At 35.9% G+C, this 18,080-nt stretch overlaps 1 protein-coding gene across 1 annotated transcript in view; it reads right to left on the bottom strand.

Annotated features, from left to right (window-relative positions):
- TMPRSS15 (transmembrane serine protease 15) overlaps positions 1-18,080 on the bottom strand; it is a 156,908-nt gene that overhangs the window by 72,780 nt on the left and 66,048 nt on the right. The window contains exons 10-14 of the mRNA XM_069589530.1: positions 15,435-15,575; positions 14,599-14,748; positions 6,797-6,902; positions 6,301-6,451; positions 3,887-4,022 (exon numbers count right to left, since the gene is read on the bottom strand). Coding sequence (XP_069445631.1) covers positions 3,887-4,022; positions 6,301-6,451; positions 6,797-6,902; positions 14,599-14,748; positions 15,435-15,575 — 684 coding nt within the window. The remainder of the gene's footprint in view (positions 1-3,886; positions 4,023-6,300; positions 6,452-6,796; positions 6,903-14,598; positions 14,749-15,434; positions 15,576-18,080) is intronic.

The following is an 18,080-nucleotide window of genomic DNA, read 5'->3' as shown; positions in this document are numbered from 1 at the left end:
CAGAGATGTAGCATGTGCTTCTCAATAGAGGAGCCAAAGACTCATGAAATGTAATTCTGGAGATCAAGGTCCTGCTGTGTCATTTAATAAGCCATCTCCACTCAGAGAATGAGAGTCAAATAGCCTCTTGATATGGGGAACACTATTCAGGGTTGTTAAACTTTCTCATTTTTCTTTTTTTTTTTGGAGCTGTTCTCTCAAAGATTTGTTTTCTGATTAAGTTCTTCCTATGCCAGTAGGGATCTTCACTGCATGCAATATGTAAATAATATGCAGTACTTTGCAAAGTGGTTGTCAGGGATAGATATTTTCCTTGAGGCACATCATTTTTAATCCATGCTTAACCCTCTAACATAAATGAGATATGTGTCAATGTGGAGGCATTTACTGTATGGTGGAAAGGAGAGTCAGGCCTTCACTTACAATAAAAGGGTTTAAATTAAAGTTATTTCTGACAAGATATTTCAAGCAAGAAGTAAGGGTGATAAAGGTAGGTTTCTGATTGTTACTTTTATGTGAGGGAAATAATAGGTGCAGTTTAACAAATACTACTCACATTAATATTTGAATATGTTCAAAGGGGCTAATTTTTAAAATTAGGAATTTTCTTGTAATCATAGTAATACATAAGTCCTACAATATTACAGACAACATTTTAAAAGATTAGGTTGCTATATAAAAAGAAAATTTGGAGTTCGGTTTGTCAAAATTTTTATTTCCATTCACAAGTTACAGTGACCAGTCATAATATAAATATTTTTATTATATTTGTGGCAATAAAGGTCAATTTTTATTCCCAGTGATTTTCATTTTATTTATAATTAATAGCAATCTAGCCAATAATAGATCTAATAAGTAGGCTGTTTTGAAGGTAAAAGAATAAAACAATAGAATAGTCAAAAACACTGATAGGAGCATATGAGTACAGTTAATTTGGAATTTGCTAAGAGTTTGAATATTGAATCATACTAATGATATAAAAGGCAAGCAGATCTACATGACCATCAATTATAAAATAATTGAATAGGTACTAATTCATTTTACATGAATAACAAGAGTCAAAGATTATTTAGCTCTAAGTATAATACCAAGCCCATGAAACTTTCCAAATTAACTTTTATTTTGTTTTTGGAAATGGAAAATGGCTTAATAATGTCCAAATAGAACAAAACTGTAGCAAAAATTGTTTATCTGTTTTACAATAGTTAAAACTAGCTTCTTCTTCTTCTTCTTTTTTTTTTTTTAATTAGTTTTAAGAGTTCAGAAATAAGCCAGGGGCTAAAATGTGAATTTCTTTTTGTATTATCTACAGTATTTAGTGGGCTTCTCAGGTGGCACTGGTGGTAAAGAACCCGCCTGCCAAGGCAGGGTTTGTAAGAGATGCAGGTTCAATCCCTGGGTCGGGGAAAATCCCCTGGAGAAGGAAATGGCAATCCACTCTAGTATTCTTGCCTGGAGAATCCCATAGACAGAGGAGCATCCTTAGACAGAGGAGCCTGGCAGGCTACAGTCACAGGGGCACAAAGAGTGGGACAGGACAGAAGTGACTTAGCACACACGCATGCATACTATTTAGTAAGGACTTGTGATGAATCATTCTGATTGTGTTGCAAGTTGGCATTATATTTGTGTAATGGAATGTTTACTTTTTAAAGTGTTCTTAATATACTCCCCATATTTAAATTAATTGTGCCAATGTCACAGGGCAAAAATGATAGAGCTGATATAGCAGCAAGTGATAAAAAGAAAAGGAAAAAAAAATCCCTGCAGTTTGGAAAACTGAACTTATATTTCCCTAAACAGGGCACAACCTGAATCCCTAGAAACAACAGAGAAAAATGGCCTTAGCTAGTCAGTTACTCAACTGGCAATATTTTCTTATTTAAATGCTCTCTAAGAGCCAAAGAAAAGACTATTAGGCAGTCAGCCATGGTTTCCTTTTGTTTCTGCTTAAACAAACCGCGGATCTGGAACCAGAAAAGCTCTGCTCAAATAAGAATTTCACTGAACCAATTGCAAATGTCATTTGAATGAAATTGTTCAGAATGCATTTGATGGTAATTAACATTTTTTGCTGTGCTAAATATTGCCCTGAAGTGAACCATTTGGAAACTGGAACAGATACACTCTGGGCAAATTCTAAAGTTTATATTTTAAAATCAGATGAATTATTCTACCGTTATAATTTCAATATGGTGAAAATATGCAGGTATATCATGCTTCCTTGACATTGAGGTATTATATTTTTCTCTTTCATGTTGGAATAGATTAAGTGGACTATGCATTACGCAGATAAAGTTTTAATACAAAAAATTAAAGTTTTAATTATATATGTATGATTTTACAGATAAAAGTTATCTCAAAGTTATCTCAAATTTTCTATTTTGTATAGTGATGAAATTTGGCTACTTTTAAAATATCAATTCTATGAAACTATGTTACTTTCACCTAGAAAAGTTTTCTTCCTGACAACTTACTGAGGAATAGAGAAACAAGCTAACAGAAAAGATTGTGAAGACAGTCTATTTTTCAAATGATTGCAGTATCAAAATAGCAAGATGTTGGTAATGTTTGGTATCTGTAGCAATTATTTATCAAATCAGAAATGATTTTAATGATTGTAATACTTTTGCATATAAAAAGTTTTATATAATAGACCAGAAGGATGTGAGACTCCTTCACAAAATCAAGTGAGACAATTATTTTTAAACAATGTTGTGAAGCCCAAATTATTGGTTTCAGATTGATATTTTCTCTATCGCTAGCCCCACCATCATTTGCAAGCTTTATTTCTGGTATTACAATTTTGTTTGGCAGAAATGTTTTTGTTACCAAAAGGAACAAACAGCTGAGAGAGAGAGAGGTTTTAGTTTATACCTACCAGTATTTATTGATGATCTATATATGCAATATTAAGAACCAGACAACAGTGAATCAAAGGTGATTAAGATCCAGAGTTTGGTGTCAAGAAGACAATTTTGGGGGCAATATTATTGTATAGAAATGACTGAGCATGCACACATACAGGCGCACTTGGTATTTTCTTTCTTTTGTTTCAATTTTTTATGTCATTCTGTTGCTTGATCTTAGTGTTTCCTTGAAGCTTTTTCCAGCTCACACTCTCTTCCCCAAAGTACTCTACCACTTAAGTCTCTCATGTATTAATTTTAGGTGCACATAGTTATATGTTGCTTTTTGTATTTAATATTATATGGATTATTCTTCCTTGTAATAGTGGTTATTGATATATCTTACATTTTCTTATGAAGTGCTTTGTATGCAATATTTATAAAATTTGAGTGACTGTTTCAAATATTGAAGAATTTATGTATAATCCATACATGCACCTAGCATTGTGTGCATGCTAAGTCACTTCAGTCACGTCTGACTGTGTGATCCTATGGACTATTGCCCACCAGGCTCCTCTGTCTATGGGATTCTCCAGGCAAGAATACTGGAGTTGAGCTGCCATGCCCTCCTCCAGGGGATCTTTCTGACTAGGGCTCAAATCTGCGTCTCTTCTCCTGCATTGGCAGATTTTTTTTTTTTTTTTAGCACTAAGGCCACTTGGGAAGCCCCACACCTAGCATTAGTTTGTATTAAATTGAAAACAAAATGGCAATCAGCACCTAAATTATTTTCAAAAATGAAAATGTACTAAAACTATCATAAACATAAGCATAACAGGATGTACAGCATTATTTCATTAGTGATCTATATTTAATGTGTAATATTTTACTAGTTTCCATTTTACTTATATCTTAAAGTTTCTGATTTTCAGTGAAAAGACAGCACTATGGCAAGATAATAAAAAATAAGTCAGACAGAGATCTACCTGGAAATACTAATAACCTGATTAGGGAAAACACACTTTAAGGTTACTTACTGGGAAGTTCTGGAGGAAGAGTTGGGACTAACGTTGGTTCTGGATAGACACTCACATTGCAAATCCCATATGTTAGGCTAATGTCATCCAATGCTATATCACTCAGGAACTGGTTTTTAAACCCATAGAAAGCAACCTGTAATTTAGAGAGGTACATAAAATGATTCCACTTTAATCTTTTCTGATTGATTCTTCTTGTAGCCCAGTAATCTCTGGAGAATCAATACTGTCATGTCCAAGTAAATGTGGACAAGTTATCACACAGTGAAATATTGCTTTTCAAGGTCCTTCGGCTGAGCCCAGCTCCCTAACTATGCGTTCACGGTGGTCTAAATTTTTGCTAGTGTCTTCTTTCTGTGTTAGGCAACATCTTCACAATTTCTCTGTCTCTAGCTCTTTCTTTCATGATATTGTCATGCTCCACTGTACTCTGTCACATATACACATCGTCTTGCAGGGACAGCAACCTTATTCTAGGTTCCTTCCACAACATTATTAAAAATCCAGGCAGCTGTCTGCCTTCCTAGAGCATACAACCCTGAAGAGAGTAAAAGTCACTCTGTCATGTCCAACTCTTTGCAATCTCTTGGCCTATACAGTCCATGAATTTTTCCAGGCCACAATACTGGAGTGGATAGCCTTTCTCTTCTTCAGGGGATATTTCCAACCCAGGAATTGAACCAGGGTCTCCCGCATTGCAGGTGGATTCTTTACCAACTGAGCTATCCGAGAAACCCTTAGAGCATACAGCCCTGAAGAGAAGACACATTGATTAGGTAATTTAAAAGAAAGAAGAAGAAAACAAGAGAAAATATGAATATGATATAGTTCTTCAGAGCCAAATAGTGGCTCTAGTGGTAAAGAATCTGCCAGTGCAGGAGACACAAGAGAGTTAGATTCCTGGGCTGGGAAGATCCCCTGGAGTGGGGAAGGCCTGCTGGTACTGGTCGTAATTGACCTGGGAAGTTTGTGTGAGATATATTACAAAGGTGATGACCAGAGGACATAGACCCAGACCTGGGGGAAGGCCCGGTGTTCAGATGAAACATATTGGGTTCTTAAGAACAGTGGGTATTTTTGACTGGACTTTGTTGGATCCTCTCCTGTCTGGGTAAGGAAAGACATAAACTGAATACCTGATGTGCTAACTGCTATGCAAGGCGCATTGTCTGCATTATCTTATTTACTTTTTCCGACACTAATTAAATTGAATTTACAGTCATCTATTCACTCGTTTGTTCATTCATTCTACCTACTTCACGGTATCTTTGCCTTTCAGATACACACAAGTTGAATGTCAAAGAGACTAAAGTAACTTTTTCAAGATTGTGTAACTGAAGTGGCAAAGCCAAAGTGTAAATATTTATGGAACTCAGTCCTCTTACTCTGCCTGATGAAAAAGTGGATGCAGTTTTGTGACTTTTAAGACTCTCCATGAGTTGCCCAAGATTTAGTTACTGCAATACCTATCTTCCTGTTTCTGCCATCTTTTTGTTCCTTCATGTTCCATTTTCCTTTACTCTTCCTTGAATTGTCAGAAAATTAAGGTGGAAAAGAAAACTTTACAGAATTATAGAATCAGAAGAAAGAGGATAAGGAAAAAGGATAGGAAAACAACAAAAAAAAGAAAGCTGGGAGGAATACAAATGAGAGTCATTGATTATCGCCTGCTTTATATCAAGTCACAGGAAAGCACTGAATCTTCACTGATGACAATGTCTGTCCAAACATACATCTTCTGAAAGTTATACTCTTGTATCTGAAATTGCCCAATTAAAACATTGTTAATTTGGTCAAGCTATTAGCTTATATGATCCTATATTTTAATTGCAAACACCCTTGGGAAGAGAACACATTAAGCTATTATGTGAAAAATTAATTCACCCTAAAGCGAAATAAATGATCAGAAACTTCCCAATGATACAGCTCATAGAACTTGTCTCTAGAGGAAATATGTAGCGATTAAGTCAGAATGGGGCAGTGTGTGTGGATACTGGTGGGTGTGGATGTCCTAACAGGAAAAGGTGATTCCCTAGAAAAGTGTATGGGTCATTTAGGTGGTGTTTTTGAAAAGTTGGAAAACCGAGTTAGGCAGTGGGATAGGAAGACATGGTTGGCTTGTGCTAGAAAGTTGCTGAAGAAAGCTGAAATATCCTTCAAGTTCTCTATGAATTTTATGGCTCATTATAAGTAGTACTTCCACATAGTAAATTGTTCCCAGTAAGTGGTTTTTAATGTCAGTGAATAATTGAAAATAGAGGAACTCAAATATTAAAAAAAGAGGAAGATAAGGAAAGAAGAGAAAATGACTTAGCTATAGCCAGAAAGTAAGTTGCTTTTCACATATCACCATAAACAATAATTGTATCACCATTTTATAATACAAATACATGGTTATAAAGTGTTTTGCCCACCTTAAATTCCACTGTTTCATTTAATGTTACTTGTCCATAGTTCCAATTTTGTCCATAATTTCCTTCTTTTTGGAAAATTGTCTTCTCTGTGTTTTGGTCACTGCTGATATTAATGCTTAGTTTGTAAACATTTTCACCATACATATAATACCTAGTTTGGAAACAAGCAAAAATTAATCAATTCCTACAACATTAGAAAAATATATATATATTCACATATATGTAGATATATTCACATATATGTAGATATATTCACATATATGTAGATATATAAGGGTTCTTCTAAATCCTTCACTCAAATACCTCTTTTCTCTTGGGTGAGGGAGCTGCTAGAGAAAAGAAAGTTTTCAGTATTTGCTGCTTTATGAATGGGAAAAGTAATGACTAGTGCGTTAAAACTTGGAGCAACATCTTTGTAAAATTTGAGCCTGGCAATGTAAGAAAAGCAACATCCCTCATTAAATAAGATATTACTTAACATGTGTCTACAACATACCAGAAACTAAGGCAGGCTTGTTCGGGAGTGGGATCTAAAGGGAGAGTTAAAAGTCCTACTCTTTCTCGTCTTCCTCCTGGTCCAGTTGGGGTGGAAATGTAAAATCCTATAAAAAACAACAAAAATATTTGCTTCACTTAAATATTAGCAATTATTTTGGTGTGAAATGACAGTTGTGCTTTCCTTCTATATAATTTATAAACAGGAAAGCACAACTTTAACATGAAAATATCAAGAAACATGTTTAGATAGAATGGAAAGGAGCTATACTACAAGCCAGAAGGCAACTTCCATAATCAATTATTTAAGAAAGTCACTTCTCAACTTTGGGCTTCCCAATAGCCTTGAACTGGAACATCCTTAAGGATGTAATAAAATCTAAGTTACTAAGAGTTCACATGACTGTTTCATCTTATTACTTTGAGCAAATACCACTTTAGTTCCAATTTATTAGATGTTTTGAGTATTCACTCCTTTAGAGACAATAGGACCATGAAGATATTTAGATATGCTGATGGACTAACTCACTGAAGGCAAGTACTTAAATACAAATTCAAAGGGAAAGTTCAATTCTTCTACTGGAGTTCCCCTTACAATTGTACCTGTCACTAATTTTTGAGGTCATTTAAGTCAAATTAACATCTTCAGAAAATCCTTTTTGGTCTTCCCAACTAGATGTGACTCTTGAATTCTTAGTTACACTTGTACTTCTGATGTCACTTAGAGTATTCCACCGTGTATTAAATTTATATTCATATGTGATGTTAAAAACTTGTTAGAAGTTTGGATAAAAGAAAGACATTTGGTACATTTTCTTAATTCTCTGTGTGGATTAGCTAAATATTATTTAATATATTCATGCTACATTAATTTGGCTTTTTATTTTTAAATTTATTAAACTACTACACAATTGAAATAATTAAATAGGTATTTTCCACACCCTATGGGGAATTATAGGTTAAATGATAATTCTTTTATAATATCTTTGAGAATTCTTGGAATTAACCTCAGAGTCAGCTTCAAAATTTGTAAGTTAAGCATTCAGTGAGTTTTTGTGAGCCATTTGGTTTCTCTTACAACGTCCATCTATCCTTTTATTCTGCTTGTTTCTTCATGAACTGAACCTAACCTCTGCCCCTCAAACATTCCAGCCTCCAAAAAAGTTGTAGTACTACTTCTCTTTCAAAGAGGAGTAGTGTTGGATGTTGATGTAGAGACAGCAGAAATTGCAGAGAGGGTAGAACTTTCTGGAAAACTGGAGGGCCATCTCAAAAAGAAAACGCTATTCTAAGAATCACTTTGTGAGTTTGTGGGTGGATATAAAATTAACTGAAGCTTCCCTGATGGCTCAGATGGTAAAGTGTCTGTCTTCGATCCGGGAGACCCGGGTTCAATCCCTGGGTTGGGAAGATCCTGGAGAAGGAAATAGCAATCCACTCCAGTACTACTGCCTGGAAAATCCCATGGACAGAGGAGCCTGGTAGGCAACAGTCCATGGGGTTGCAAAGAGTCGGACACAAATCTGGTAGATAAATATAAAAAGTTTTAGATTGAGAATGGTCCAAATTCAGCCAGATTCTCTCAATATTAAAGAGCAACATTATTTTCTGAAATTCAACATCACAGGAAAGATAAGGACATAAGAACAATTTTACTTTGAAACACTGAAATTACTCTTATTTTAGAATAGGTTTATAGGCTAAATAAAATGCAGATATCCCAAAGACTTAACATACTTTTGAAAATTGAATCTATAACTATTTTCCTCTCTGATATAATATTTAGAATAGTATTACAGCCAATTTGTTTCTGTTGAATGTTTCTGTGGTATGCAAAGAAAATAGTTATGATACCTAATATGTGTAAAGCATTTTTCATGTCAGGCATTTTCCTAAGATTTTTTAAAACATATTAAGTTAATGTTCATAATATTCCTCCAAAGCCAGGTTCTATTATCATCAACCCACTTTCCCAATGAGGAAACTGAGATAGATGATGAGATGATTAATGATGACGAGTCATCTAAGAGAGTAGATTTAAATGCAGAGCTCAAATGTAAACCTAGCTATGACTTCAGGGTCTCTATTTTAATGATCCTTACTACTATACAGTGCTAGCTAGCCCCCAAGTGTTGGAATGATTATGATTTCATTGAGAAAGGCCAACAAAAAATACTTTCTTCATCTCTTCTAGCTGTTTTGTGACTCCTCCATTTCTGAAATTTTTATGTTACTCATCTCATATCCCTGAATGTTCTGGACAAATGGGTCTCTGCTGAGCACCCCAGGCTGCTGCCCTGTATCACCACCAATGTCTCCACCAGTTGCTTTTGTTTCTAAGAAGAACAGAGAAACGGAGCATTGACAAAGATTTCAAAGCAGGTGCTCCACCAGGATAAACTTCTTCAGAAAGACTTAGAGTTAAAGGGTTTAGCTGTTCTTCCCTAAAGCAATGTTAATTCAAAGTTTATCTGTTTCATTTAGGCCTACCTGTCATTTAAAGTGAAAGTAAAGAACAAAAAAAAAAATCCTGCATGGATAAGAGGAACAGCAGGAAAGACTTAATTCCCTTCCATCTCAGAGGCAGGATGTCTGACACATAAAAAGCAAGCTGGAAGAAAAATACCCCTTGGAGGGGAATGACTGCTAGATTATGAAATCACTGGTATGAGACTTGGGAAGGACCTATTAAGGCCTCTCATCCATTCTCATTACACTGCTGCCTCTGGCGGGCTCTCAACTGCTCTGACTCATCTCATTTTAAATAACTCCTGCTTCACAACCTTCTCTTGAGACTGCATTTCCAACCCAACTATTTAAAACCTCCACCTGACATTCAACCTGTCTCACTTTGGTCAGTTTCATCTTATTTCTTTTGTGATTTAATCTGTTGGCAAGCTGAAATCATTTTTCTCCTCTAATGTACTTATAGTCTTCAAATACCAGTGGAATGATTTTCTCTCTTATTATGATGACATAAAAGGAGAAAATGATAATTTGAACATCAAAGATTTCAACTACATAAAAGCTATCTGTCAGAGTCAATAGATATAGGTGCTTTCTGTACTTTCCTCTAACTACTCCAAGTGTGAGAGAGAATTTTTTTTTTTTTTTATTATAGCTAAGGAAAAAAAGTGGCCAAATTATTTGACTGTTTTAGGGCAGGATTCTCTAGAGAGTTGGGGGTGATTATGACCTGGGGGTTAATCTTCAACTGTGCAGATTACTAATTTATCCCTAGAGGACCAGGTTGTGGGAAATCACTGATTCAAAGGAGAATAATTATGCATAAGATGATGCATGTCATAATATTTAGTTTTAAGCATGTAAGTCTAATGAGATTGGCCATCTATGCAGAGCATATATGTATTTTTTTTTATCCATAGGGTCACACTGGTAACTAATTTAGCAGGATCCTATTAACATTACTTTTAGATTATATCCAGAATCTGACCTCATATCACCACATGTGAGTCCCATGGCCTCTTTTCTGGATTAAGTGATAACTTTTCACTGGTTTCCTTGACAACTCTCTTGCCCTTCCATAAACTATTCTACCAATCAAAGTGAATCTTCTCATTCCTACACTTAAAAGTCAGTGGCTCCTCACTTCACAGGGGAAAAGGGCAGAGCCACGGAAGATTCATTATTATCTGAACCCTACTGGCCCTATTGATTCTGTTTCAGCAATGCTGGTTTCCTGGCTTTCCTTCACGCAGGTCAGGCATGCATCTTTTAGAGCCTTTACTCTGCGTGTTTCCTATGCTTAGAGTAATCTGTATGTCCCCTAAAGTTTTGATTCAAATGTCACTTATTGTTTCGATGAGACTTAAACTAATGACTGTATTTTAATTTGCAGAAACACCTCAACATCTGCCCTCCCCATTGGCCTTACCAAGCTCTGTATTTTCCCCTAAGTACTCATTAACATTAAACAGATGCCCAAAATGTAATGATTTGTGATGCATAGTGCTTATTTTCTGTTTTTCTTTGCTATAAAATATGTTCTGTAGGAGAAGAAAATCTGGTTTCTTTTATTCACAGATACATCCAGAGGTCTTGAATAGGGCCTGGACTCAAAAAAATACTTCTTAAATAAAGGAGTGAATGAATACATGGAGTGGGAGTTTCAATGATTTCTTAGAGAAATAGATCAAAAGCAGTCACATTCTTGTTAAGAAATACTTCATGAACTGTAATTTGTGTGAACTGTATTTTGTTATCCTGGGCTACATTTCTAAGGAACTAGGATTATTCAGATACATTTCTACTATAAAAAAGGTGTGCTCTTACTAGGTGTAATTTGCAATTGACATTAGATCAGCTAGTTAATTTTCAGGTTATTAAAACATGGATATTGATCTATGTAATATGTGCTGCTGTACTTAGTTGCTCAGTCATGTCCGACTCTTTGCAACCCCATGGATTGTAGCCTGCCAGGCTCCTCTGTCATGGGGATCCTCCAGGCAAGAATACTGGAGTGGGTTGCCATGCCCTCTTCCAGGGAATCTTCCCAACCCAGGGATTGAACCCAGGTCTTCTGCATTGCTGGTTAACTGTTGACAGTCTGAGTCACCAGGGAATATTAAATTACGATGCACATGTGCTCAGGCTATTTTTATGTTATAAGCAATTTCATGTAGTCAATCACTTATTAAAAAATGACTTATTGAGTCAAAACTGTAGACATTCACTCATTAATTAAAAATAATTTTACATGTTATACTCTGGCACTGAAAATGCACTAGCATCTCAAAGATGAAAAAGACAAGGTTCTTGTTCCTGAACATTGTGATGAAAAGAAACAAACAAGTAAGCAGATATAAGGTCATGTGATAGGAAAAATAAAAGAGGTGCTTTAAAGCTTAATGGAAAGGAAGATTTTAACTTGGAAGTTCCAGAAAGGCTTTGTAGAAATTATGATGTGTGATCCATGTCCTCAATACCTAGAACCATGTTTAGTTAAAAGAAGCATTTAATATGTGTTTTTTGAATTGAATTGAAATCTCAATAGTAAAACATATTATAGGATTGATTTTGTCTAAGAAAATAATCTAAAAGCATGAATTTCTATTCTGTCCTCTTTGTAATTTTCTTTAATTTTTAAAAGGCTTCCCTGGTAGCTCAGCTGAATCCACATGCAATGCAGGAGACTCCGGTTTGATTCCTGGGTCTGGAAGATCTGCTGGAGAAGGGATAGGCTACCCACTTCCGTATTCTTGAGCTTCCCTGGTGGCTCAGCTGGTAAAGAATCCACCTGCAAAGCAGAGACCTGGGTTCTATCCTTGGGTGGAAGATCCCCTGGAGAAGGGAAAGGGTACCCAATCCAGTACTCTGGCCTGGAGAATTCCATGGACTCCATGGGGTTGCAAAGATTTGGACATGACGAGCAACTTTCACTTTACTTTGTAAGATCCATATTACATCTGGATTTGTAGTCAGATCTACTTCTGCTTCATTGACAATGCTAAAGCCTTTGACTGCATGGATCACAACAAACTGGAACATTCTTAAAGCAATGGGAATACCAGACCACCTACCTATCTCCTGAGAAACCTGTATGCAGGTCAAGAAGCAACAGACAGGACATGGAACAGATTGGTTCAAAATTGGGAAAGGAGTATGACAAGGCTGTATATTGTCACCTTGCTTATTTAACATATATGCAGAGTAAGTCACTGAAATGATGGGCTGGATGAATCACAAGCTGAAATCAGACTCTTGGGAGAAATATTAATAACCTCAGGTAGGCAGAAAATATCATTCTAATGGCAAAAAGTGAAGAGGAACTAACAAACTTCTTGATGAGGGTTAAAGAGGAAAGTGAAAAAGCTGTTTTAAAGCTCAACATTCAAAAAACTATTAATAAGATCATGGCATCCAGTTCCATCACTTCATGGCAAATGGCAGGAAAAAAAGTGGAAGCAGTGACAGATTTTATTGTCTTGGGCTTCAAAATCGTTGATGACAGTGATTACAGTCATGAAATTAAAAGACATTTTCTCCTTGGAAGGAAAGCTATGACAAAACGTGGCAGCATATTAAAAAGTAGAGATATAACTTTGCCGAAAAAGTCCATCTAGTCAAAGCTATGGTTTTTTGCATCATGTATGGTTGTGAGAGCTGGACGATAAAGAAAGCTGAGCACCAAAAAACTGATGCTTTTAAATTTTGGTGATGGAGGACTCTTCAGAGTCTCTTGGACAGAAAGGAGATCAAACCAGTCAATCCTAAAGGAAATCAATCCTGAATATTCATTGTAAAGACTGATGCTGAAGTTGAAGTTCCGATACTTTGGCCACCTGATGTGAAGAGCTGACTCATTGGGAAAAGACTCTGATGCTGGGAAAAAATAAAGGCAAAAGGAGAAAGGGGTGACAGAGGATGAGATGGTTAGATAGCAACTCAATGGACATGAATCTCAGCAAACTCTGGGAGACAGTGAAGGACAGGGAAGGCTGGTGTGCTGCAGACCATGGGGTCGAAAGGAGTCAGACACAACTTAGCGACTGAACAACAATAACAAATATTATGAATACATGCATCCAAGGTATATGTAGTTGGCCTTTTCACTAGAAGTTCCTTATTCCTTAATAATCCCCAATAATTTCTGGTTTTCTCAGTCAAATTTTATTATCTTAATGTTAATGTTTCCACCTGAAATCCAGTTCTAATGTCTCACTTATGTGACAAATATATTTACAAAACATCACCTTTCCCTCCAGTTCAGTTCAGTTCAGTCGCTCAGTAGTGTCCTACTCTTTGCTACCCCATGGACTGCGGCAGGCCAGGTCTCCCTGTCCATCACCAACTCCCGGAGTTTACCCAAACTCATGTCCATTGAGTTGCTGATGCCATCCAACCATCTTATCCTCTAGGACCATGCTTTAGAATCAGATCTTCCATAGTTTTTCTCTTATGGTCTGAATGGTGGTCTCCCTTCTGCCCCCAATATGCTGAAACCGTAAGCCCAAATGTGATGAGAGTAGAGATGGGTCCTTTGGAGGGTAACCACTTCATGAAGATGAGCACTCATGATGGAATAAGTGACCTTGTAAGAAGAGACAGGAGAGATCTCTCTCTATGTTCTCTCTCTCTGCTACATGAGGATATACTAAGAAGGCTGGTGTCTGTGAACCAAAAGGAGGGCTCTCATCAGAACCACACCATGCTGGCACCCTGACCTCGGACTTCCTGTCTTCAGATTGTGAAAAATATTGATTGTTTAAGAAATCAATCTCTAAAATTCAGTTATAGCAGCCTGAACAGTCTAAGAAGGCTTATCAGAAGTAAACCTGCCTCGTTATCTGTATTTCAAGATGGTATGATATTGATCTATTGAAAAGTCTTAAAAAACTAATTTCAGCAAAGCTGCAAGGCACAAGGTCAATATCCAAAATCAACTGGATTTCTCTACACTAGCAGTGAACAATGAGAAAGTGAAATTAAGACATAGTAGACCAAAGTTCAGAAAAGTTAATTACCTCGCACAAGTCCACTTAGTTAATAATAAAGTGGCAAATCTAGGGTGACAACCCGCCTCTTTGTCTCTAATGGCCTCTGTGTTCTTTTCAACATTTCGTGAATATATAAGGTAAAAAACACATTTCTTGAAATACTTTTACTTGCCTAACTGATACCATTTTCAGTTAAACTCATTCTATTAGTTCATGATCAAAAAAAAAATCTGCATTTAATACTGTTCAATTTGCATTTAAATTTGCATTTAATACTGCTCAATTTGAACTGTGGAACAAGACACTGCACTTTCTTCTTGGTTTCTGAATTAAATATGAATTATACCTGACTCATTGCCAAAAGTGTGGTCAAAAGTTGGTCCAGTAGATGGAGGAAAGGTGCTTCCCTGAGTCCTTTCCCACTCGTTGTCATCATTTAGATCCTGGATCCAGAAACAGAAGCCATCTTCAAAATTACAGTTGATTTTCTCATAATCTGTAAATTAAAAATTTGCTTAAAATTGAGTCAATGATATGACTAAGTATAATAGATTGAATTGAAAAAATATATACTCATACCGTTTATAATCAAGTGGCATGCACAGAATTATTTTTTAAAATTAATGCTGGCTGTTTAATTTGATTTAGTTAAAAAAAAAAAACAAACAGCTTTTGTTGCCAACAGTGTTAATGTTTCTTATGCCCCATTACGGCTTTAGCCAAGACAAGCCTTTTGCTCTTATTGTTCTTTAAATTTTATAGCTTACCTCTGTTGACTTACCTGCATAAACTTTGTCCCCATTTTTTCTCCCCCTATCTATTTACTAAATTTAATAATCTGGTCAAAATTGAATTGATGTGGAACATTCTCAGAATTAGTTTTATGCTAATCTTAAATCTTTGAATATTTGCAGTATAAAAGTTTAATTTTTCTATTGAATTATATATTTTTTCAAATTGGTTATTTCATTGTTTTGAAGGACGTGAGTGATTTTCTAAATTCTCATTTCTTTCCAAGTATCAAGTGGAGAAAGGTGTTCATAAGAGATACTCATTGAAGAACTTGCACAATGAAACAGATAATGATCCTTTTCTAAAATATTAGGTTCTGTTGCTTTTAAAATTCCATTATAGCATTAAAGCACTTGAAGATTCAAAGGCTAAGGAATAAACAGTACTTACTATTAAGCTCTTTGCTGTTAAATGTAGTGTATGTTACTCTGAAACCAATATAATCACTTTCGTCAGATTGTATAAGAAAAGTGGCAGTAACTTGATTGGAAAAAATCCTAATTATGCCAGGATTATTTGACCAGAGAGAAGCTACAAAAAAAAAAAAAAAGAATGTTATATGTACATATGTATCTATTTACTTATCTATTGATGTGTTCATCATTCATCTATCCATTCATCATTCTATTGATCTATCAATTATTTATCTGATCCTAAGGATAACTGAAAGCATTAGTCCTAAAATTAATTTATTTGAAATAAAATGTCCCTTGTTCTATTATAATAATATTTCAAATAAGAAGCATATAAGTTAAAAAGTTATGAAACAAAAAATGACTTTAATACTATCAGTATTTCCCATGCTATACTAATAGGGGCTAATTGATGCTTTTGAACTGTGGTGTTGGAGAATACTCTTGAGAGTCCCTTGGACTGTAAGGAGATCCAACCAGTCTATCCTAAAGGAGATCAGTCCTGGGATTTCTTTGGAAGGAATGATGCTAAGGCTGAAGCTCCAATACTTTGGATACCTCATGTGAAGAGTTGACTCATTGGAAAAGACTCTGATGCTGGGAGGGATTGGGGGCAGGAGGAGAAGGGGACGACAGAGGATGAGATGGCTGGATGGCATCACTGACGCGATGGACTTGAGTTTGAATGAACTCTGGGAGATGGTGATGGACAGGGAGGCCTGGTGTGCTGTGATTCATTGGGTCGCAGTCGAACACGACTGAGCAGCTGAACTGAACTGAACTGAAACTTCATCAAAATAATAGAAATAAGGGTATCTGTTTCTCTCTTTATTTATATAACTGTAGGACCTCAAATGGCACCCCACTCCAGTACTCTTGCCTGGAGAATCCCATGGACAGAGGAGCCTAGTAGGCTGCAGCCCATGGGGTCGCTAAGAGTTGGACATGACTGAGTGACTTCACTTTCACTTTTCACTTTCATGCATTGGAGAAGGAAATGGCAACCCACTCCAGTGTTCTTGCCTGGAGAGTCCCAGTGACGGCAGAGCCTGGTGGGCTACCGTCTATGGGGTCGCACAGAGTCGGACACGACTGAAGCAACATAGCAGGACCTCACAAAAATCCCAGGCAACTTAAGTATTTTTCCTACAGAATTCTATATTGATCTTGTGTGTTGTGCTTAGCCAGTCAGTCGTGTCCAACTCTTTGCAACCCCATGGACTGTTGCCATGCTTCTCTGTCCATGGCATTCTACAGGCAAGAATACTGGAGGGGGTCTCCATGCCCTCCCCTAGGGGATCTTCCCAACTCAGGGATCGAATCCAGGTCTACCACATTGAAGGCAGATTCTTTACTATCTGAGGCACCAGGGAAGCCGATATTGATCTAGTCACTTTTCTATCTTAATTCTAGCTACAAAAGGTATTATCTTTCAAAATCTTTGATTCTCACGAATTTATATAGTGCTTGAGAAATAAGTACTCATGTGATTTTTTAAAAAAGTATTGTTATATAGTATTTTCTTTTTATAAAAATTTGCTTTTAATACATACGCTCTCAAAAGGGGTAATATTGCTTCTTAGATGGTAAAAATTATAAATGGTAAAATTTTTCAGGGGCAGAAGAAAAATTCTTAGTTTTTATAATTGCTAAAAAACTATAAATGGTAAAATTTTTATCAGAAGCAGAAGAAAAATTCTTAGATATTCATACAGTACAGGTATAGACAATATCTGAAATATTAAAATTTCATGGGTGAGCAGCAGGGGGAAAAAACATCTAAAAAGTTTCTTAGTAGGAATAATAAAATAGGGTAGGAAATAGTAGCTTAAATTTTAGTGTGACAGTTTGAACTGGGTATCAGATTCAAGTTTTTGAAAGTTACTATGTTTGCAAGTTGAAGACAAAGCATCACTGTTACTTACTGACTTCCAAAGAAAAATACATTCAAAACTACTTAAAAATTCTGTGCTTATTGTGTAGAAATCAGTGAAAAATGTGATACATGCATGACAATTTCAGTAACATCTAATGGAAAGAAAGCCATGGATAAGCTTTCACTTATATTTTACTCTTTTTCCCGATAAAGCTGTATGTCATTCTTTCAGTATTCTCCCCTGAAGAATTCCATTGGTTATTTGGATTCCTTCTACTAGCATATGTAACTGTGTAGTCTAAATGGTTGGGCTTCTCTGGTAGCTCAAATGGTAACTAATCTGCCTGCAATGCAGGAGACTGGGGTTCAATCCCATGGTAGGGAAGATCTTCCGGAGAAGGGAATGGCAACCCACTCCAGTATTCTTTTTTTGTTGTTTTTAAAGTTAATTGTCTTTAATTAACTTTAAAAAGTTTGTCTCACATACACAGATTTGTCCCACATACACACAAACAAAAGTTTGTCCCACATCTTTAACTAGCCAGAAAGGAACCTTTAAATATCTATTAATTTTTTTTCTATTTGCTCTTTTTGTAATATAAATTTATTTATTTTAATTGGAGGTTAATTACTTTACAATATTGTATTAGTTTTGCCATACATCAACATGAATCCACCACAGGTATACATGTCACTCCAGTATTCTTGCCTGGAGAATTCCATGGGCAGAGGAGCCTGCTAGTCTAC

Source organism: Ovis canadensis, chromosome 1 (genome assembly GCF_042477335.2).
Source record: "Ovis canadensis isolate MfBH-ARS-UI-01 breed Bighorn chromosome 1, ARS-UI_OviCan_v2, whole genome shotgun sequence".
Classification (NCBI taxonomy): Eukaryota; Metazoa; Chordata; class Mammalia; order Artiodactyla; family Bovidae; genus Ovis; species Ovis canadensis.
Note: the sequence above shows the minus strand (reverse complement) of the source record. Positions and strands in the feature narration are given on the sequence as shown.